Source organism: Sylvia atricapilla, chromosome Z (assembly GCF_009819655.1).
Source record: "Sylvia atricapilla isolate bSylAtr1 chromosome Z, bSylAtr1.pri, whole genome shotgun sequence".
NCBI classification, from domain to species: domain Eukaryota; kingdom Metazoa; phylum Chordata; class Aves; order Passeriformes; family Sylviidae; genus Sylvia; species Sylvia atricapilla.
Window position 1 is genome coordinate 75,529,087 of NC_089174.1, and position 22,764 is coordinate 75,551,850.

The 22,764-nt window shown below is 40.0% G+C and overlaps 1 protein-coding gene across 1 annotated transcript in view; it reads right to left on the reverse strand.

The window, feature by feature from the left end:
• LOC136373589 (chondroitin sulfate proteoglycan 4-like) overlaps positions 1–7,169 on the reverse strand; it is a 28,831-nt gene extending 21,662 nt beyond the window's left edge. Inside the window, exons 1-4 of the mRNA XM_066338507.1 lie at positions 7,021–7,169; positions 2,879–6,436; positions 1,567–2,037; positions 594–770 (exon numbers count right to left, since the gene is read on the reverse strand). Coding sequence (XP_066194604.1) covers positions 594–770; positions 1,567–2,037; positions 2,879–6,436; positions 7,021–7,149 — 4,335 coding nt within the window. The 5' untranslated portion in view covers positions 7,150–7,169. The remainder of the gene's footprint in view (positions 1–593; positions 771–1,566; positions 2,038–2,878; positions 6,437–7,020) is intronic.
• Between the last annotated feature and the right edge of the window lie 15,595 nt (positions 7,170–22,764).

The following is a 22,764-nucleotide window of genomic DNA, read 5'->3' on the forward strand; positions in this document are numbered from 1 at the left end:
TTTGCTACTTCTGAAAAGAGAAACACTTGTGTTTTGTGTAAGAAACACATAAATTCTCTCTTGTCCATCCCACTGGCACATCTGGACAGGAGCAGGCAGCAGAATGTACTTCAGCAGGTCTGACCCTTGCGTGCACTTCACGGCAAGAGGCACAGGGTCGGAAGGCTGTGCAAATACAATAGTGAAAAGCTGGCATTCTTGTCATCACTATTTTTGGTACTTTTCCAGTTACATGTTCGTTAACAGCCCCCAAGGCACCACAGCAAACACAAAACCATAACAACCATCCAGGTGCAAGCCATCCATCCTCACAAGCCCTACATCAGTCCAAGAGATTTCATGTAACCTTAAGATTAAAAGAATGCTCATTCAACCTTCTTGATAAACCTTATATAACGGCGAAAAGAGTTCTCCATGTTTAAAATCTTCCTACATAAAATAATCTACATGCTGACTCCTTTCATTAGCATTAGTTTTTCTAATGACTATCCTACCAGATACAAACCTATAATCTGTTAATGAAGTTGCATTAAATAGCATCAGAACTAAAGGAATTAATTTCAACACTTCAAAATGTTGGCATTTGAACATACCTGAAAAACTTTGTTTACTTTTACAATAGGAGCTTCATCATTTACTGCAGTAACAGTTACAAACACAGTTTGGGGAAAACTTTGTTTCCACAACTCCGTGTTATTTACTATCACCGTAAAACTGTCCATCCGTTCTTCACTGTCATCATGAACATAGTAAATTAATTCTTGTTCCACCTGAAAAATATAACAAGCTGAAGAACTAAAGAGGCTAGAAGAAAATAAATGTCACATTGAAAAATATCCTACTCATAGCTCTCCATATTTATTGCATGAACATTTTATGACTTCAAGAACTTTATTTATGCTGTAATATCAGATTGTTCCTCTATCTTTGCTCTATTCACAACAGTAAATTTTACTGTTCATCTGTCCATTCCTCTAGTCAGAATATCTTGCCAGTCTTGGTATTATCCCTTCTGCCTGAAGAAAAAATGGAAATCCAACCCCACTATATTTAACAATGCTTCCTGGAATCTATAAACTAAACACAGTGTTAGTAGATGATGACCTACAATTTTGTTTCTTAGAGTTAAATGACTGAAAATTTGCAAGTTGTGCATATAGTGGCTGTCAGCGAGCAAAGAAATTAGATAAAAAATTACTTTTTTCCCATTTTTCTACTTGTTCAATCTACATACCATTTCCTCTGGTCTTTTCAAAATGTTCCCACGGTCTCACATTTCCAGAGTACCTAAACCCTGCCTGAATGTGAGTGGCCCATCAGTCTACTGTGGCTAGAGCACATTAGTCTCTGTCAACAGTGCCATCAAGGAAGTGATGTGGTTCACTACAACAATGCAGCCTCCCTCCTCACTCCAAATGACCAGTTAGAAACAGCAGAAAGATCTTCAACTCAAGGCAACAATAAAGCTCAAACTCATGTATCTCACCACCTCCCACAAAATCCTACAGCTTTCAGCAAAGCAAATAATTAATCAAGACTACATCTAAGAAGATCTAAAGGCATTACCTGTTTTCTGGTAAACGTGGCTAACTTTATTCCAGGAACACGAGAGTTTTCAACATACCCATGTTTTGGCTGCTCAGTTAATATGAATTCACAGGTGAGTCCTGCAAAGTGTCTACTAGAAATTTTTAGATAGTCTTCCACCAGGGCTTTTGAGCCTCCTTCAAATACTGTAAAGTTCTGTACTTCCAATGGAATCATTTTGGGGATGATGTCTACAGAGATCTCTATTCCAGTCACTGTTCTGACACCATTGGTCACATCCAGAAAAAAATGGTCATCTAGTTGGTCAGAAACTGTCTGCACATACTGAACTTTGCCCTCGTCGATGTCTTGCTGTGTGAAGCTCAAAGCTGACCTCTGGTCAGAACTGAGATAACTCTCTTCTGAGGAAAACTTCCGAATATATCCATGTACTGGAAGTTGTCTTACTGTGTACACAATCTCAGATGGAGAACTATTTTCATGAACAACCTTAAATTTAAGAACATATCCCAAAATTATTCAAATGGAAGTGGGACAAATTCTGTAATTCTCGCCTGAATTTTTTACTTATAATTCTCTGATTGTCTACCTAACTAAAATACTAAACTGGCACTTCTTAGTTGGATTACACAGTTCACAAAACAATACAATACTTTAAGCAGACACATGTTAAATAAAAGTGGCTTGGGAGCCGTTTTGTAAGTTTTGAAAAGGAACGTACTGCATAATTAACTACTGGCCTCACAGCTACAGATCCCTGCCTGAAACAAGGTATTCAGGATTCCAGCAACATGCAGCCAGAGCCCTCTGGTGGTGGTTACTGGAAGGCTACATGCAAAATTGGGCGGGAAATAATTATCAAACAAAAACAGCCTCAGGTTTGTGACTTGTTTTTCAAAATTTTGGATGTAATTCGCAAACAATTTTAACTGGGCTAGCTCCAAATAAAATCAAACAAAACCCTTTCTTCCTTAGCATTTCCCATGAGCTCAATTAAGAATATTACATGGAGTACAAATATAAAACAAATATAACAAATATATACATGCATATACATTTCCCCATACGGAAATTTTCTTAAGCACCAATATGTAACAGAGTCAAAGACTATGGGAAGTCTTTTTCTTTAACATAATCTGTTTTCCTTCCTAAAACTGGAAACTTGCTAGTGTCAGTCTCTCCTGAACTAAGCACCCAGAATACAATCATATTAGTGGTAATCAAAAGGAGTTAAAGAAGACAAGACACAAACTAAAGACACTGCAATGGCTAAAAAGAGAGAGGAAAACTTGCTACAATATTGGAGGAATGGACAACATGGTTAACCTACTTGCAGTTTTCCTTTACTGATTTTAACTGGTTTTCCTTCTTCAACCAAGAGATTGTTTTTGTTCACAATCCTTGGTGGCTGCTGCTGACTTTCCAAATATACGCGAATCTGTAGTCCAGCATCCAGATGGACATCTCCAGCATGGACTGTAAAGTGAAATGTGTCTGTAAGGTTGCTGCTGTCATCATGTCTGTAGGTCACGTGCCCCTTTATCAGATCAAGCTGAGTAAAGGAATCCATTAATAAATTATTCACATATATTCTTCCATATTTTGGGAAAGAGAGTATTTCATATGTAAGCTCATGATCATTTCTTATGTCTTGGTTTGTAGTAGCACTTAGGTTAGCTGTTGAAAGAGTTTCTTCTTTCCCTTTTTGAACCAACAATCCTGTATTATTCACCAACCTAACATAAGGATCGGTAGCATTAACTTCGAGAAGCAAGGAAGTATAGTGCTTGCCATCTGTCACAAAAAGCACAAAACGCCCAAAATCTGCACCATGGTGTATAAACAGGACTTGCTTTTGCTCAAGGTCCACTTGTTTAAATTGGTAAAGTCTATGCAAAGTGTCATTTGTTAGCACCAAGTCGCCATTGGAAATACCACGTCTAGTATATAGCAACTGTCCATCATCAAAATCAGAATCAGGATCATGACAGCAAAGATCTGCCAGAGTTAATAATCGCTGCCCTTTCCTTACTATGTCAAATATCTTATCAATCACACGAACTGGCTTTTCATCATTCTTTAGCTGGACAGAAATACAGAATCTAATTTCTATTGACAAAGGTTCTACTTCTGGATCAAAGTTCGTCCCCTTTCCTGACTCTTTGCTGAAAGCTCTGACAAGAAATTCATCAAACATGGTCTCAGAATCATCATGCACATACATAAGGTACTTATTAGTTATATCTTTATTAGTGAAAGTTTTAAGATTGCCTTTAGTCTCAAACGAACCAGAAAAATTATTAAGTTTTAATTTCCCATGCTTAGGAAACTGTATAACTTCGTATAGGAAAGTTTTATTATCTGGTGTTTGCACAAACAATTGCATGCTTGTTATTAATTCTCCTTCCCCTTCAGTAACATTAAGGCCATTGTTAGTCAAAATAATGTTTCTGAGGTCTGATTTGATGTAGATTTCAAAGTCATAGAAATTTGAATTCAGATACTTTGTAGAAATGAAAAATCTAAATGAATCATAGTCTGCATGATACTGGATTAATTCATATGCCACTTTTTGATCAGTAACATCTTTTTGGCTAAAGATGGAATCTTTTTTCAAAGGCTCATCATTAAGCAATATCTGTCCATTCCTTGGTAGGGACAGAAGTTTGAAATGAACCTCATCTTCAGGTATCTCTAGATCTGCAATCACAGCAAGAAGATTACCAGAATTCAAGTACTTCTTTTCTGATTTTTCAATTTCTAGAGGAGCATGTTTCAAGAGACTGTATCTTAACCATTTCACTTTGATTGGAAATGTGTGCTCTTCACTGATTCTGTTTCCTATGCTAACTTTGAACTTAAATTGGTCCATAATGTTTTCTAGCTGAACATCTTTAAAAGTGCTACAGTATCTCACACGGCTGCGCTGAAGAGAACGCTGAGAAAAAGAGCTGACTTGCTTCCACACCCCCCTTGAATGCTGCCTTTGGACCTGACCAAAGTGAGGTGGCTCTGTGATCTCGTACCATATCTCCAGTTCCTGGAGGACTGCATTTGTTTCAACGGCCAGATGCCTAGGTCTTATAAGAGCTGTAACACCTTGGAGGAGATTTATTCCTGAATTGTTGACAACTCTGTAATCCAAAGGAACTGCCATGACACGTAAAACAACAGTGTTGCTCATCTTCTCACCATCACTTGCCCTGAGAACAATCCTTGAGTTCTTGACACCTGTGTGGACAAAGAAAACAGTGCCTTTGTTTAAATCTTCATTAGAAAAAGCAGTGATAGCTTTTCCAGGATGCTTTGAATTTTCTAAAAATCCTGCATCTGCATTCAGATTTCCAAGCACTGAAAGTCTGAGACCCACAGAATCCGTATCTCTATCTAGAACTTTTATGAGGTCATTAGTCAAACGTTTCTTTGAGTTCTCTAAGATAAGAAGCAAGTTTCCCTCAGGAAGTATGATCTCAGGTGCATCATTTACTGGAGTAACAGTAATGCTAAACATATACTGCTCATTTCCTTCCAAATATGGTGGCACAATCTTCTCACTGCTGATAGAAATGGAGAAATTAAAATAATCATGACTGTCCTCAGAGCCATCATGGACATATAGAATCTTCCCTTGCCACACATCCTGCACAGTAAACGTATTTATCTCCTGCAATGGTTCAACATTCAGTTTCAAGTGTCCATGAGAGGGTGGTTCCTTTATATCAAAAAGAATTTGTGACTGATTAATTCCTAATTTCTGAAAGTCTAAGTTAACTTTAATATGCTTCGGTTCAAGTGAAGCCTGTTCACCCTCAAGCACATTCAAGTTACTCAGAACTAAAAGGTGGTTTTTGTTTTCCTTGCCCAGAGAAATAGAGCTTTCATGGGAAATGGCAAACATAGGAGCTGCTTTCACAGGAGGGTTCTTAACAACCATCTCTAAAGAAAGATTTGTTTTAAAAGAACTCTGCATTTCACATCCAGCTGAAATGTCCTTTGTTACTAGAACATTCTTCAGAGATTTCTTTTCTGAGTTGGCTTTCAGGTTCCTTAAGCAGCCTTTGAAGGATCCTCCTCTGGCATACTTCCCAGATCCTGAGATTAACTTAACCACTTCTGATCGTATGCTGTCATCTACACCACCTACAAAGAAGGATCCCTTCAGAAGTGACAGCTTACTCTGGGGAGGTAATGACTTTTTCACAGTTTCTTCATCCAAGGTTAGCTGCAAATATTCTGCAGTAAATTTCAGTTTGATGTAGTGCCAATGACTATCATTGACTGACCTACGAGAAGAAAGATGAGTTCTACGTTTATGCTTTCCAACATACGCTTTAATTAAACCATCTTCCATTTCCATGGCAATGAAATCTCCCGCTTGCCCAGGGTGGTAAAGCAGCAAGCCAGATGCAGCCGAGGTTTGTAAAGTATACTCAAAGATTCCCTCGTTGTCCACATTCCATGATGGGAAAGAAATATAGGACCTGGAACTGAAGAAACTAATGGGTTCTTCTTCACCTGCAAAGAATTCATCACTGCACCCCACTGAAACTTCATGGATGTTTTTGAAGCCAGGAGAAGGTCTCAGAGGCCTCAGAATGTCTAACTGATTGAATGACACGCCATCAATACATCCTCGGAAACTGGGTAGCGCTCCAAAAGGGTAGGGAACATTAAGTTTACCAGTACCACCTATGTAGAATCCATAATCAATGTTTAATTCATAAAGAATTCCAGGCATTTTTGCACTAGTTCTATCATGTTTATCAATTACCAACGTAACATTATCTTGTTCGTGATGTAGTTCAACCAGGTGCCAAGCCAAATCATTCAGCTGAGATCTCTGTTGAGAATGCAGTACTTGTTCTCCCACACCAAAGTTAATTCTCAGCTGCAAGAGACAAAATTTTAACTATCAAAATCCAAAGTCATATTTTTCACAATCATCCATTAATTTACAGTTAATACACTCATTTTCATATATTTTAATACCAAGCATATAATTTACAAAAAAATAAAATCCTACTAAAATTGTATGTAGGTTTACTTGCCATCACAAATGTTTGAATAACTGCAGAAGCAGGAATGGACCCCTCTGCAGTTCTGCTAGGAACTACCGCTCCTGAGAGCCCAACTGAAAGTGATCTTTCAAACCCTTACCTTGCAGAAAAACAATTCCTCAGATTGAAGCACTTTCTGTGATACTAACACTATCATCATCAAATTTTAAATTTTGCCTTTACGGAATCTCATGCTTTGAACACAATGATCTTGAGATCTAGTGATCTCAAAGGCTGTAGAGATATAACTGTAAGAAATAAAAGTCATAAATTGAAATTATCAATTATATTAAATGACTGATCAATTTCTTTAAACAGAAACTTGTTTAGATATCTTGTTATAGATAACAGCCTTAAGAAAAACTCTGAGCAGTACAGGCTACACTTATTTTTTAGCTACAGCTATAAAGCATACTTGCACATATCCTGAACGTAGCTCCAGTAAACAATAATCAGTCTTCCCAGCTGCAAGAAGAAGCAGTCCCTGTGGCTTGCTTGTTCGAAATTGCAACTGTAAGGATGTCTGAGGGGATGCTTCTGCCATGTTCAGCTCCACATAGCTATCACCATAAAATGATACTGAAAGAAATAAAGGAAACTAAATAGGAAACTGAATCACACACACACACAAAAAAATCTTTTCCTTATTCATACCTAAATATATTACAACAATTTATATTATTTTCTACATACTTATTCACATACAAATGAAACTAAATCTCAGATATCAAATTCACCAGTCCAAACAATTTAGTAAGACCCCAATGGCCACATCAGAATGGAAAAAGGGTGAATACACCCCAGTTTTCTTATTTCCAACAGTGATGACTGGGAATGGTAAGAACCATGCATTCATACTGAATAATTTCTTTCACATACTCCTTCATTTTTGTTAGTTTGTTTTAGGCATTTTCCTGAGCTTATCACACCCAGCCTATTTTGTAGCTGCCATAGAATTTCTCTCTGAAGTACTCCTCTTGCTTTCTCTTTGGAAACATTTTCATCTACAACATGGTCTTACGTCTCCATCAGAGACAATCAATGCCAACTCTACAGAGAAGACCCAGAAATCTCCTGCCACCTGTGTCATTTTCAGATGTTTTCATCTCTCTAATCCAGGCACAGCTCTAATCCAGGCACAGCTGCCCTCTTGTTTCCTGTATGCAGCCCCTAACCACACCTGCCATCTGGCCTGTTGGCCAGTCAACTCAGATCTGTACAAGCCTCCTTCCTTGTCTCCTCCCCTCCTTTCGGCTTTGAGGAACAGTAAAACCAGTCAGTTGTCATTTGACTACTCACTGCTTTTACCATCCCTATTCTGAACAGAAGAAATCCTAAGACGAAATCCTCCAAAATTCTGCTGGTAACCGCCCTCTGACACATTAAAAAAAAATACATCAATCATCTACCACTCCTCCTATTTAATCCATTACTTAATACAAAGCCTTGCACTCCAACGAATGCTAAAAAGCCTTGGGCAGCAAACTTCATAAAAAGTCTTTTGAAACTCTAAATCTTAAGATACCTTGCTCACCCTCATCAAGAAAACTCTAAGGGGTTTGTAAAGAACACTTTAAAGAAATCTTTTAGATTCCTCCAAAACTGATCCTTCTCACTTATGCATCTTTTGTTTTTTCTTACATTACCTATAAATTTGAGTTATGGATGTAGGCTTACAATCCTCTGGTAATTCTTGTTTTAAATATTGGCATAAAATACGCCACCATCCAGGCTTCAGGTACCAGGGAGTTTAAGCGTGAGATCAGATATTACTCTTAGCAAGTAAGTTTTGTCATGCCCAAGTTTTTTTAGGTCAACCCCTTTCCTCCCCTGCCACCACCTCAAAAAAGGAATTTCAGTTTGGGAATTTTCCCAATTAGCAATAATTACGATTTAGTTTAGCTTCTCTGCATAGCCATACCCTTTCTGAGTGTTTCTTTTATACTAGCAACTTAATCACTGGCTGCACAGACCCTCTGCAGGGTTTTTGCTCTTGATTTAGGATTTAGGAGGAGGATTTAGGAAAAGCTTTGATTCCTTCGAGCGGATCCTTGACTTTTTTTTTTTTCCAGACATGTCTATTTTCAAATTCCATTTGCCAAGGTTTACGATGTTTTCAGCTGTGTTTGGATACAGCTTGTAAGAGCATTACCAGTTAAATATTTATTTTGCAGTTTTAGCTTCATTCTGAAATAATTTTTAGAATTTTATTCAGAATTTCAGCGATTTATTTCAGAATTTATTTCAGAATTCAAATTTATTTCAGAATTTTCAGAGGTTTAAATGTTCCAGTTCCTACATTAGCTGCCCCCTTACTTAATGTAATACACTCTGACAACTCTTAAAAAGTGTGGCTTTAACTCGGACTCTGAATTGGATCCTGTGCAGAGTACCCAATCAAAGACCTCATTTAACAGCTCATTCATGAAATAACAGTCAATAATAGTATCTAAAAACTTGCTAAAGGATATATAAGGCTTCTAGGTAGCTTTCCCAAAAACAAGATTTCAGCAAATCCCACAGCCAACAACTATGTATTATGTATTAAGTTATATTAAGTACCGAGAAAAACAGAGGAAAGATCTTTGTATTACTGAAATATACATATTTCTTCCAAAGAAACAGTCACCAGTGTGCCTAGAAAAATTAATCCCAAGTGGAACAAAAAGGATTTCTTCCCCAGCACTTTGCTTCTAGTTCAAAAGAAGCTTTCATCAAATAGCTCAAATACACCTTGCAAGTTTTACATTAAATTTATACACTGAGAGGACCTATGCCCTTTGTTGTGCATAAAAATATTATTCTGTGGGGTAAATAGAGAAAGTCCTCCTCTTTAAAGCAAGTATTGGAATAACTTAACTAGATGCAAATCCCCAGTATAAGCAAGGACTATTAAAAAGACAGGAAATAGGTAAAAGCATTGTAATTTTTTTATATTATGGTTAATTCATATATTGGATTTTGGAGAAGAAATTAAGCAGAGAGATTATGGATTACTCAGTGCAATTTAGACTAACTAGAATGAAGCTGTAAAGTAATTACTTTGCAAAATACCACTAGGCAATAGTTTGATATTTATACTATAAATGAATTTTCTGGAAAGAAAAAAAGATACCTAAGTTAACCTTCTGCCTTCCATAAAATTCTTCAGAGTCAGAATCTGTCACTGAAGGTGGGGCAGGCCGACACTGATCCAACAGTAAACAAGATTTTTGACCACCTACAGTGCCTTGGCATGATTTCTTTTACAGATAGACAGAATCATATTTTTAATATTCTTTTTTTGACATATTACTTGCTGTATCACAGATAAGATCAAATTCAACTGCTGATATTGAAAAACACCCCCACTACCAGAGAATACGTAATATGGTTTGCTAACAAATCTTACGCTCTCCAAAACATGTTTGTATTTCAAAACCAGGAGTTGGGTTAATGAAGCCTTGCTACAAGGACAAAAGTAATGCAACAGAATGAGAGGGGTGAAAAAAAACTCAAAAAGAATCAAACTAGGACACTTCATATTGAAAAAATATTCCTCCATTTTTGTTGGTTTATCTGAGCCGGTAGCAGATAATACCAACAGCACATAAGATGCACAGGAAAAATGGTAGTTGAAAAGGAAGCTGCCAGATTCTTTTGGAACACCCTTTAAGGCTAAATACAAAAATTATTCAAAAGGGAATTGTCAGGGTTGATTCACACTTCCTCAGTGTAAAATTTAGTGAGACTTTGAGGGTAAATCAAACACTACCAGAGTGTGTAAGCCTCTTACACTCACCTAAAATGTACACCATGAAGAGTATTCCCGTGCTGCATCTACAAATGCTTTACACACCAGAAACAATGCTTAAAGTTCTCTTCCAAACCAAAGCATCCTAGGACTTCTAGATAAAAGACAGTCCTGTAGTTAAAGCACTGAACATGAAATGGACACGGCTGTTATTTTCTGGTTCTATCACAGAAACTCACTGAAAACTGAAGAGTTGAGAAAGCCACTTAAAATCTAATTTCAGGGCACTATAAGAAGCTCACAGGTTTTTTTTCCTTCCCAGCCTTCGACTGTTTTCTTCCCTTTTGCTAGATTACCCCTGGGTGAGGTTATAGTTGTAACACCACCCTGAGTAAATGAAGAGAGCTGGATTTTAACAAGCTCTCCTGGTGGTGATGTCAGGCCACATGGTCTAGCCAATCTCAGCATGAAGGCAGATCAAACAGAACATCACAGGTTGGTGCACCTAGAAGCAGCAGGTTTGTGTCCCTAGCAGGTGGTTTGGAAATATATCATCTGGCTTTGCCTTGCACTGCCTTCAGCGCCAGGGACAGAGGACACTATTCTAACAGTAAGACATAAAGCACTGGTTGGCCTAACACCAGTAGCAGTAAAATCCACAAAAACCTTTGTTAAGTCATTCGAGATAATGCTACTATTACTAGAGATTGCCATTTCAGTGGCACTCAGATCTTCTGACATTCTGACATGCCCAATACATCTGAGATATCTCTATGAGGAATAAAAAAAATCACCCACTCTGGCCGCAGGGTCTTCACTCACAAAATTGATGAAAACATCACTTAGAGCTCCATGCACTGAAATTCTTTCATGGAAAGAAAAGATTGGTGTATTTCATTTACAGTATCAGAATTCAATCCTTTTATTAATCTCTTCATTAACTTCTCAAGTAAAAACTAATTTTTTTAGGTTACAATTAAATATTAGTTTATTTCTAACTAGTCTCCTCAGCTCCTGCAACAGATACCATACAACCACAGAAACTGACAATTCAACATTTCTAAAGGGCGTTATAGTGATTGGTTTGTCTCACATGGGATTGCAGCGAAGGATAGAAGGTGGGTGAAGGTGGATGAAAAACCACACTTCTTCAACTACGTGCTGACCCAATAGTTCTTAAAACATATTTAAATAGTAAACTCTATTACCAGTCTTTTAAGCTCAAATTGCAATGTACCTCAAGTTACATCTCAAGAAGAAATAGAATTTGCAGCTGAAGTTTTTGGCTGTTTCAATGGTTTTGATGACTGCCCAAGACCTGCACTTGAACGTGCATCATTACTGATGAGGTGATCATCACATCTTGAAAAGCCAGGCACAAGACAGCTGAAGCTGTATGCTAAAACCCAGATAACTGCAGTTGCTGGCCGATATTTATCGTCGAGACTAGTTCACAGTCTCTTGCTCTGCATGCAAGAGCAGGGGAAGGAATTGCAGTGAATACTCTTGTTTATGCCTCAGCACTCTTCCTCGTAACACACTACAGTCACTGTAAGAGGTGGAGGGAAAAGGTTTACATCTACGCTGCTTGCAAAGCATCCAGGTTGTTATTAAGAAGCTATGACAAGTCTCGGCGTCTCTACGGTCGGACGGGAAGCAGACGCGAGGCGGGCTCACACCGAGCGGACAGCTCGGCCTTCCCTCCAAGGCTGTAGGCTCCAAGCCCTCACAAAATGCCCGCGGTCCCAGCACCTGCGCGCCGCCCGCCCCCGGCCCAGCCAAGGCGCTGCGGCGGCTGCCGGCCTGAGCTGCCGGGCCGGGGCAGGGGCACTCCCCCAGGGGCTGCTGCTTTCGCGGGAACACCGGCCACAAGCCGCTCCAGCGCTCCGAGCAGCCCCGGCGGCGGGGCTGCGGCCCGTTCCCCCGCGAGCGCAGGTGCCCTCCGGCCCCCGCCACGGCCCTACCTGCGAGCGCGGGCCGGCCGAGGGCCAGCAGCAGCAGCAGCAGCAGCAGCGCCGGCCGCGGCGGCGCGGAGCGAGGGCCGGCCATGCCGGAGCCGGGCCCGGCCGCGCTCCCACAGCGCGGGCGGCGGTGGGGCCGCGGCTCGGCCCTGCGCCAGCGGCGACTGCCACCGCCCCGGGCCGCGCCCCCCGCCCGCTGTCCCGGGACGGCCTCCGCCCTCCTCCCCCCCTTCCCGCCTCCTCACAGCGCAGCCCCTGCCCCGGCCCGCCCCCTCTGCGGCAGGGGACGGTGGTTCTTCACACCCTCCGGGCTGTGGGTTAGTGCGTGCTTCGGGCGGGACTTGCATGTGGGTCACAGCTGTTGTCAATCGTTCCCCCGCCTCACGCCCTCTGTCTCCGTGTCCTGCCTGTCGCGGTGGGAGGCTGCTCTGAGGTACCCCAAACCTTCCCTTCTGCTGGCCAGAGCACGTCCGTCCCTCGGAGCGTTTGCATGCTGTCCATAAAGAAACACAACACACTGCTTTAGGGAAGAAACATGTAACAGGCAGACCAAACAATAGTTTCAGAACTGAGATGGTCACAGAATCAAACTCAGGCCAACCTATGACCAAATTCCACCATTTCAACTCTACCAAGCCACTGAGTGCCACATCCAGCCTTTCCTTAAATATCTTCAGAGAAGGTAACTGCACCGTCTCCCTGGGCACCCCGTTCCTCTGTGTAATCACCCTTTCTGTGAAGAAATTCCTCCTGATGTCCGTCCTGAACTTCCCCTGCCGCAACTTAAGGCCATTTCCTCTCATCCTGTTTCCTGGGAGAAGAGGCTGACCTCCACCTGGCTACAACACCCTTCAAGCTAATTATAGTGATAAGGACTTTTTATAACAGGTACAGCTCCTAAATTAGAAAAAAGTATGCAGTTCACACCTGCTCACTGGTGTCTTGTGCTTAAAACGACAAAATGTCAGCTTAGAAAATGTTTTTAAAAAGCATATTTGAGCCAGTCATTTATAAGCTTTTACCACACTTAATTCAAATATGCAGACATGCCTTCAGCTACATAAATCATCCATGCAAGGAAGAGCCTTGCAGTCATAAAATTTTCTGTGGTTTTATCAGCTGGCAGGGTACATAGCAATGTGTCTCAACAGGTCAGTTATTTTTTTAACTTGTTACTCCCTTACACATAGGATTGGAATCTGACCTGAAATCTGACACCAAACCAGCAGAATAAGCAACTGAAATACCATAACTGAAAAGAAAAAAAAGAATAAAATAAAATAAAAGACGAAAAATTATGATGGCGTGAATATCTTTTCTGGGTCAACTGTCTGGTTGTTCTCTTCCTTTGAGGTTTGCAATCATCATTTTGTCTAGATTTTCCTTAGAAATTTTTGGCAAGCTTTCCTATATTTACATTTTTAGAATAAAGTATGTGACAGTGGGGGGAATCTTTGCCCAGAGGGAAATCATGGGGAGGGATCTTCTGCTAAATTAAAAACTTTATTAAAGATCTCCAAGGCAGAGAGATAAACTTCATTCACTTCATACTGGCACTCAAAGAAGATTTGTGAAAACCTGGAGAAGGCATTGTAAAAAAGCATCTATTAAAGATGTAAACAAGAAGGTCAAAAAGAGGATTTCGTGTGGGGGGGATAACAATTTATAGCATGACTGATACTGGAAATACATATCTCCAGATGCACATCAACAAACTCCTATGCTGCAGCAGGGAAGCCTGGGGAAAAGTTTTGCCTTTGCATCATTCATGAGTTACACAGGTCTCACTTAACATATCCCTACCCTGTGCAGAGAAGTTTCCAGGGAAAGTCCTTGGATTATACCTGGGAAGGGACAGCATCACTTGCACTGTGGGCCTTGAGAAGTAGTAGTCAAAAAATACTGCGGCAGAGTGCTTGAATGAGGGACACAAGGAAAGGTAAAGGAGCATCCCATACGTGAGAGGGGTTTTGGGGCTAAACACAAAGACAGTGAGATAGGGAGTACAAGGGCCCTGGTATCACATGCTCACCTGGTGAGGCACAAGCTGGAGGACGCTGCAGGCAGAGGGCATGTCTGTGCTGGACCAGATCACCACTGGAGATCTGAGTTCAGAGAAGGGAACAGAAATAAGCAATGTTGCTAGAGGTGTCACACTAGATGCTGAGCAACCAAAACTTTGTGAAAAAGAACAAGCCATATTTTTAAAATACCTCGTGATTCATGGTAAAGGATGAAATTTGGGAATATGATGCAGTTATTTTAGGTAACCTTTTTCCCATTATAGCTACCAGTACAGTCACAAAAATGGAAGGAATTGCTGAACTAGTATTTCCTTTAAACAATTTTTTGTATGCTTATTTCAAATTTGCATTTTGTCCAAAGAAAGGCAATTGATTCTGAGCCCAGAGAAGTGACTGGCAAAGTTGGGATTGTTCAGCCCAGAGAAGAGGAGGTTCAGGGAAATCTAATCAATTATTCTATCAATGTCTATGAACAAGTGATGGAAGCATGTGAAAAAGAGGGAGTAGGACTTATTACAGGTGTCCAGGGAAAGGACAAGCACAATTAAACCCAAACTCAAATAACAGAAATTGCATTTAAATGTGAAAAATCTTCCTCACACTTGGGATAAAGGAATAGAACAGGTTGTGCAAGGAGGGTCTTTATCTTTGTTCATACTCAAAACTTGAGAGGGCACAGCCCTGAGCAACCAGCTGGCAATGCCCCTACTTTGAACAGAGGGGTTGGTCTGGACAGGCTCCAGAGGTACCTTCCCACCTCAACTGTTCTGTGGTGGTGTGACTCAGAAATTTTCATGGATGTTTAAAACAAACATTGAGACTTCTGAAAAGAAAAAGGCTACATCTTGAGAAATGCCTACATGGCTATAGCTTTAAGGCACATTTTCTTAAGTCATACAGGATTTTCCAGCCATTGGTCCTATTTGCTTTTAGTGGAACATAGGTTTCTAAAGAAATGGGTTAAAGATTTGGATAAATACTATTCCTGTTAAGCCATACTTCACGATTGTGAAGCACCATTGATCAACTTCCGTTTTTATTTCTACATTTCCCATATGTCTGTGATTTTTTTCCTTCCTTTTTATAATCTTAGACATATATTATTCAAGGATTTATTATGTCTTAAAATCACAGCAGGATTTGTTGCCTACAAAAAATTCCGGTCGTGGAATGGCTCCTGTGTTCCAGCTGCATATCCAGTAGACGATCTCAGTGCTGAATAATTCTGTACAAATGGGAAAAATCATGCAACTAATCTACAGATTCTTTCCTAATAATAATGGAGATCTCCGTGATTGCATCTGACAGCCTATCAGTATAACAGTTTCTTTTTATTTCATTTGGTTGGAAAAAAGTTCCACTGAAAAGACAGGATTTTCATGTGGTATTAGAAACCGCTTTAAAGATTAGTTCCTATTTAATTTTCAACTAACAATACTCTGCAAATTGCTGCTGCAGACAAGATTTCCTTAGGGTTCCTGTGGGCTTTCAGACAATTAGGGGGGAAAAATACAATGCCAAAACCAAACTAACAAAAATCCCCCACCAAAGGTCTCAGCATGTTAAACAACTCCTATCCTATCTCTTTGAATTTGGTTAAATGATGCTGCAATTGCAGTTGTGGGTGAGTGATGAACACTTCACCTACATGCCTGGATAAATCTAATAGGAAAGATTGAGCACTGGCTACACTGTGTCAGATGGCAAATGCTGAAGTTGGACTTTCTGAATGGAGGTGCAGAGTAGTGGAAAGCTTCTTATTATCACAGATACAAAGCAGTTGTGGATGTATGCTCTGTTATCTCGTCAAAAGCAAACAAACTTTCGGTGGTCCATAAAGATTCTGGCTGGAATGACACTAGAGGGAGTCCTCATGCTGCGAGAAAATATTTTTCTTGTAACAATTCCTTGAGTAAATAGTGCTTTATAAATGGAAAAGTTGAAATTGAGCTTCTGGGAAAAATGAAGGAGCTGGTAATTTAGATTAGCTCAAACAGTATTTAGCTTTTAGTTTCCAAGTTTGCAACGATTCATTAGCACAAGTGAATTTTTTTAAGGGCATTTTTAATAAGAGGGGTTTTTTTCAGCAAAGAGTGTATTTAAAAATTAAATCAGCATTCAAAATTAATCTCCCACATTATTGTTCTGGTAATTTAAAATACAAGGGACATGTTCTACAAAGCCGTATTCTTCTCATAATACCCAGCTGAAGACTTAAGATCGATAGGCTCTAAGTTTTCAAGTTAGAATTTTAGTGAAGTCAATGTCAGTTGTCAGCTCTCAGCATCATATTTGCAATAAAAATAGGTTACCAAAGTTCCTTGGTGCATCTCACAAGTTACTGTGGCATACTGGTCCTTGCATGTTCCTAAATCACAGTAAAAATTTTGAAAATTGTAGGTATCTGAAATAAATTCGCATGCATGCAGGACTGGAAGTTCTCAGTAGCTCGCAATCATAATTTATCCTGTGCCTCTGGGATTGGGAATATTTACTGCGATGTGAGACATCCTAAGTTGTAAGCCTAAAGCAAGGCAAAGCTCTATGCTATGAATGAAGCAGGAGGACAACACAGGCATCCATTAGGGATCAAAATGCTTGCTTTCTTTCTTTCTTTCTCTTTCTTTCTTTCTTTCTTTCTTTCTTTCTTTCTTTCTTTCTTTCTTTCTTTCTTTCTTTCTTTCTTTCTTTCTTTCTTTCCTTCTTTCTTTCTTTCTTTCTTTCTTTCTTCTTTTCTTTCTTTCTTTCTTTCTTTCTTTCTTTCTTTCTCTTTCTTCCTTCCTTCCTTCCTTCCTTCCTTCCTTCCTTCCTTCCTTCCTTCCTTCCTTCCTTCCTTCCCCCTGCCTCAAACTTCTTAGCCTGCTTCAGGTATTCACCATATTCTCATCTCTTCCAGGATCTCACAGGAAGAGTGCTCACCTCTTGCTCTTCACCTGATGATGAGTAAGCAATACTCGGGAGATCTGAGATTGACTCAGGCATAAGTCATCCAGGAAAATAAACCCCTCTTTTTCTGCTACAATGGCACAGTCTAAGAAATTCAACACAGGAGTCAGCACAGGAGGCTGCAGCTATTACTGGGAAGAAGAGGTTTGGAGAACCCAGAGAAGAAATTAGTGGAATGATCATGGTGGGTAGTGGTGCTCTTTTCCTGCATGGCAGTAGTGTACCTTTGAGATCAGGCTGCTAAGTGGCCAGCGCAATGGAGATCTCCACTGTAGTTGTATTACCAGGGCAAGAGAAAAATCACAGACATGTATCAGGCTATATGGCAAACTTTTCTCTTAAGCTATTCATGGGGTAAAAGTATGCTCATCCTCCTTTTTTTTCTGTGGGTGGTAAGGCTCAATTACATCAGTTTGCAGCTGTGTACATCTTCAGGTGTGCAGTGGAGGATCTGCTATCCTCACTTGTTGTCCTCATATTCATGCTTGAATTGCCATGGCTGCTCAATTGCACTAATAAAGGCTGTTCTTTCTGCTAAAGTGATAGAGTTTTAGAAGAGATGTGCCATAAAGAAGTATATGAGATGCTGCCATGGCTTGGTGTGCCTTATCCCCTGTGGGTTAAGTGCTAGCAAACACAGGACACTCACCCTGTGATTTCTCCTAGTCACAGATCAAGCTGTCATTATTTTCTAGCAACACAATTACCTAATTTACAGAATATAATAACTAGTACTGTAGCTTGTATATTAAGTATTATTAAAATAAATTTATTATTTTTAAAACAAATTAGGAAAGTGCAGTAAGCAATTCAGAAGCCTTAGCTTGTATTATTTTTGCTTGTTTGTTCTGATTCACTATGTGGAAAATGTGGTTCTTTATCCTAGATGTTTACTGATTTACATATATGAAAGAATATATTTCACAGTGGCCTTAAAAGGAACCTTCCTTTGTCCCAAGTTCAGTATTAAGTGTTGCAGTTTAGTGTCCTCTCTTCTGAAAATCTGTACAAAATTCTCAGGTCGTTTCTTTCTTGGATGCCTATTTAAAACATCCAATTCCAAAAGAGGTAATATTTCCTCTAAGATAATCTTCCAGAACTGGGAGTCTTGAAACAGATCTCACTCCTGTCTGCCAAAGCAAAACAACTGTCAGTCAGCCAAAAGCCCAGCAAAGAAAAAACAGAAACAGAACTACAGCAAAACTATGCAAGTTATCTTTGCACAGGGAGGAGACTAGAATTCAGCTTTTGTACAGGTCAAAGGAGGCAGAGGAACTCAAAGGGATGCTGCTAAAGAAAATGCTTTCATGCCCCTGCCTTCAGCACACTGAAAGAGATAAAGCAACTCCCTGGAGAGGGTTTCACTTCCAGGGCAGCTGTGTATGGTCTTTCTCAAAATATTTGAAGAATTTAAGTTCTTAGGTTTTAGTGAAAAAGAGCATCTCATTCCATTAAATGGCTGAGTTAGAGACTGTATAGGAATCAGAGAGTGAAGCAGCTAATTTACAAGCAGTATGTCAGAATGCTGAATAAAAGTAGTTAAGTAGAAAAAAAACCACTTTCCTACAGTTTTGAGGTCTTTTTTTTTTTTTTTTTTTTTTTTTTTTTTTTTTTTTTTTTTGCTGCACTGGTTTGTGCGGTTCACTAATACTTTTTGTCTTTCGCAGTTTTTTATGTCACTCCTACAGATCAGAACCTTCATGAGTGTTGTTTGTAGCTCAGTCTCCTTTAGTTAGATAACCTTTCTTTAGAAAAACCACTTATATTCCTCCACACAGATCTGTTTCTCTCAATTCCCTGTGCAAATGGTTTGGATTCTTCAATAAAAGTAATTCATCGTGGATCAGTGAGAACTGTCCTCACTGTCACTGTTATTGTTCTGGTGGAGGATATCATACTTTTTCATATGCTGTCTTTAACATCCCTAGAAGTGAGAGGTGTCTTTATAGGCCTCCTGCACTGATACTCACATGGCTCTCACTCCTGCTGCCTGTATTAAAAAGTGCATTTGCAAGTGTATTTTGTATGGCTTTGCTTTTTGGATTACTTATAAAATTGCAGCTGTAGTAAGGTCATACCATTGCTGTGCAGAAAATGGTCTCTTTGTCTAAATCAATACTCTGTTGATGTCTGGATGAGATTCCTGTCCTGCATCAATCTTACAGAGGATGCTGCTGCACTAGCTAAATAACTTCTGGCTCATGCTAGCTATTTTCACAGCCTTCACAATTTTGACTGTTTTGCTCTTACTGAAGCACTCACATTAGGAGTAATGTGATCCTGACTTTTTTTCTGTTAGCCATGGTTACAGAACAATGTTGGCTGTGGGTGCATAATAACACAGGATGGAAGGAACCACCTGTATCATTAAATGAGACCTTCCAGCTACTGCAAACATTACCTCATGGAATAATCACTGTTATTCATTTATTGAACTCTATCTTAAAAGCATTCAGATGGCTTGGACTCATCCCTGTCCTTTACCTTATTCCATTTTTGCAAAACCACCCCTGAACATGATTGAAAACTACTGATTTTCTGCTGAAGTTCTTTATGGACAGCTGATATCTCATGTGTGCCAACATTACTTTTGAATCAAAATAGTTAGAAAATTCTATGTGCTAAGCATTTTCTTCAATGTATTTGTAGCTGGCACTCTTTTTCCCATCACTCTTATTTCCCATAAGCCTGCCTTGTCTATCTAGCTTCCTCTTGCAAATTCAGTTTTCAATACCCTCACTCTTGTTTTCAGCCTTCTCATCCTCATTTGCTGGTTTGAAATCCCCTTTCAGAAACAGAGGTGAACAGAATAATATACAGCCACTTAGACTGGGTTACAGAAAGGCTTTGTCTCACAATTTCCTCTCATTGCTTCAGATGGTCTGGCTCTGCCTTAGATGGTGGACCAGATTGTCAAATCCAGGAGAAACCCATACACCTCAAATCTGGCAAAGGAGGGGACAGCTACAGCCTCTGGCCCAGATGATTGCTGTCACCACACTGCTCTCCAGAAGCTCCAGATTTCTCTGGTTTTGCTTTCTGATAGCAACCTCTCAGTGATGGATCAGACCAATGGAAACATTGGATTAATACCTATGCTCCCCATGTCACATGTGAGGAGCACAGCTGGCATTGGTATTGGCCTTGTGTCTCAGCAGGGTTTACCACGCTTATCCCAACCTGGAGCCTGTGTACACAGTGTATTAGATTCACTATTGTAGTTCTTTAACCCCTGTAATTCGAATTTTATTAATTTCATGCACCTTTTAGAATGTGTGTTCTTTTGGTTTGCTCATATCTAAACAAATTTCCTCCCCGTAGTTTTTCTTCAGAGAGCTCTCTGCCAGTTCTCTTTTGCTACATCATTGTCGTTTATTTGTCTGGCATAATAGAAGTGCTGTACTCCTCCCTGCATCAACAGTTTAAAAACAGTCACAGCCCAATAGTTTAGGAAAGGGGTCTGATAAATAACAAGGAAAGAGTGAAAAGGTGGACCTAGGTGTGATATGGTTACCAGGACTGCAAAGGCAGCCTTGGAATACTTCCTTACAATGTTTTTGTAATTGTTAATAGGATTAATATTTTATATATTGTGTAAGTATTGCCACAGAGTTTGGAAGAATAGGATTTGAAAGCTGGGCTGTTGACCTGGTGCTCTGGTGCTTGGGAGCATTGCATCAGATAAGAGTATCTGAAAGAGTACAGGAGAGATTTTGAGTGAAGAGAATATTGAAAAGGCTATCAAAGCTAGTGTCTTTGATGAAGCAGATAACACAAATTCAGTGATACATGGCCTTGGACAGAAAGACAAATAATATTACTGACCAAAAGGCCTGCTAGTACTACCAAAAATATTTTTATTGAGCTTCACAGGGCTGGGATTTAATTTAAAAAATTTAATCTAATACTCATAGAAACATGGATATGGGAGACTCAAGATGACTTGGTCTGTAAAAGTGGATTCCTAGTGGCTACGATTTTTGCAGGCAGCAGGAACAAGTTCTGATGTATCTTCAGTTTTTGTTACTCTGTGGCTAACTTGTCACCCAGCCAGGTTTCCTGGTGTCTCCCAGCCATGACAGTATCTTATAAAAAGAAGAGGAAGATTTTTTTAATCCATTAATTTCCTTAAGAGAGTGTGGATTTGAAAAGCAATGTCTTAACACTTTGAGCATGTTTGACTCATCCTGTCTGACTGATCTCTCACTGCCACAACAAATCTGGTGTGAACACTTTTTGTTCTGGTGTGTGGTATTTCAACTCTGAGATTACATTTTGGAAGCAGTCCTGTGTCCCACTCCATTGTCCAGACCAACTGAACTGGAGCCAATTCACTCTGTGCTACTGCTACCAAAGAATGTCTCAGGCGTTTGGGTGGCCCTGTGGCAGCTGGGAGAGAGAAACTCTGAAAGCAGCATGAGCTACAGACCTACCCAGGTCCATGGTACCCACTCCACTTTACCAAGCGTCTTCACTACTCCAGGTCATATGCCTGTAGACTACTACATGGGAGGTACTGGACTTCTATTCCCTTCCTTACCTGGTTTATAATAATTCTATCAACCTGACCATTGCCTCTCACTGGCACTGCACACAGTCCCACTTTCATTGCACATGTATCCAGACACCCCTGCAGACACGGGCTCCAGTACTGGTAACCCAGTCACCCTGACAGCTGTCAGACCGTGTGCTAGTCCTGCATACCTCTTTTAGACTGATCACTTATGAAAGTTTATTTCCTTGGTGTTATTTAGGTAGGAAGACTCAGTACAGAAAACACAGATGACAACAATCATCTAAAGATCTTGATGGTTTGTGTTCATCCAGGACTGCTTGTAAAACAAGAAATATGCATTTAGGTCCTGAGGAATGACAGGTGATAGTGGGGTTCCTCTGCAAAGTCTTTCAGGGCAAAATTTTAAAAGGAAATGTTTTGAGAGTTAGTTTCTTCTTACAGAGAAGCTTTGCTGTTCATCTCAGATATGTGTAGTGCTGTTGCTCTTCACCTGGTGCTTCAGGCAGGCATGGGAATTCCTTTTCTCTTCAACTGTTTAAAAATGGCAGATCTCATCTGAGCAGGCTACCTCCCTGCTTTCTCACTGCCCTTGGGGTACAATAAGCTCTAGCAAAACTTGTGCTCTTGTTGAAGACTGCATCTGGTGGTTGAAAGCAGTAGCTGAGCTTGGAGACCCACTTTGGCTGAACCATGGCATCATACGAGTGTGTCTGAGTTGGCTCTGAGAGCAAAAATAGAGCCAGATATGTGAAGTGCCAGTATTACTTTCCAAATTATATCCTGTCTGCCACAGGCTTCTTTACAGATTTGTCCACTCCACTGGGAGTTTCAAAGTAGAAATTCTTCACTGCAGCATCACTGGAGTGAAAAAGAAACAGAGATAAGTTGCTTCAAAGCAGGTAGACTGGATTCTGATGATCAGTCCAACTTCTGTCTGGGAGACTCAGAAAGGACTGTGGGAGGTGGATAAAAGGAAGGA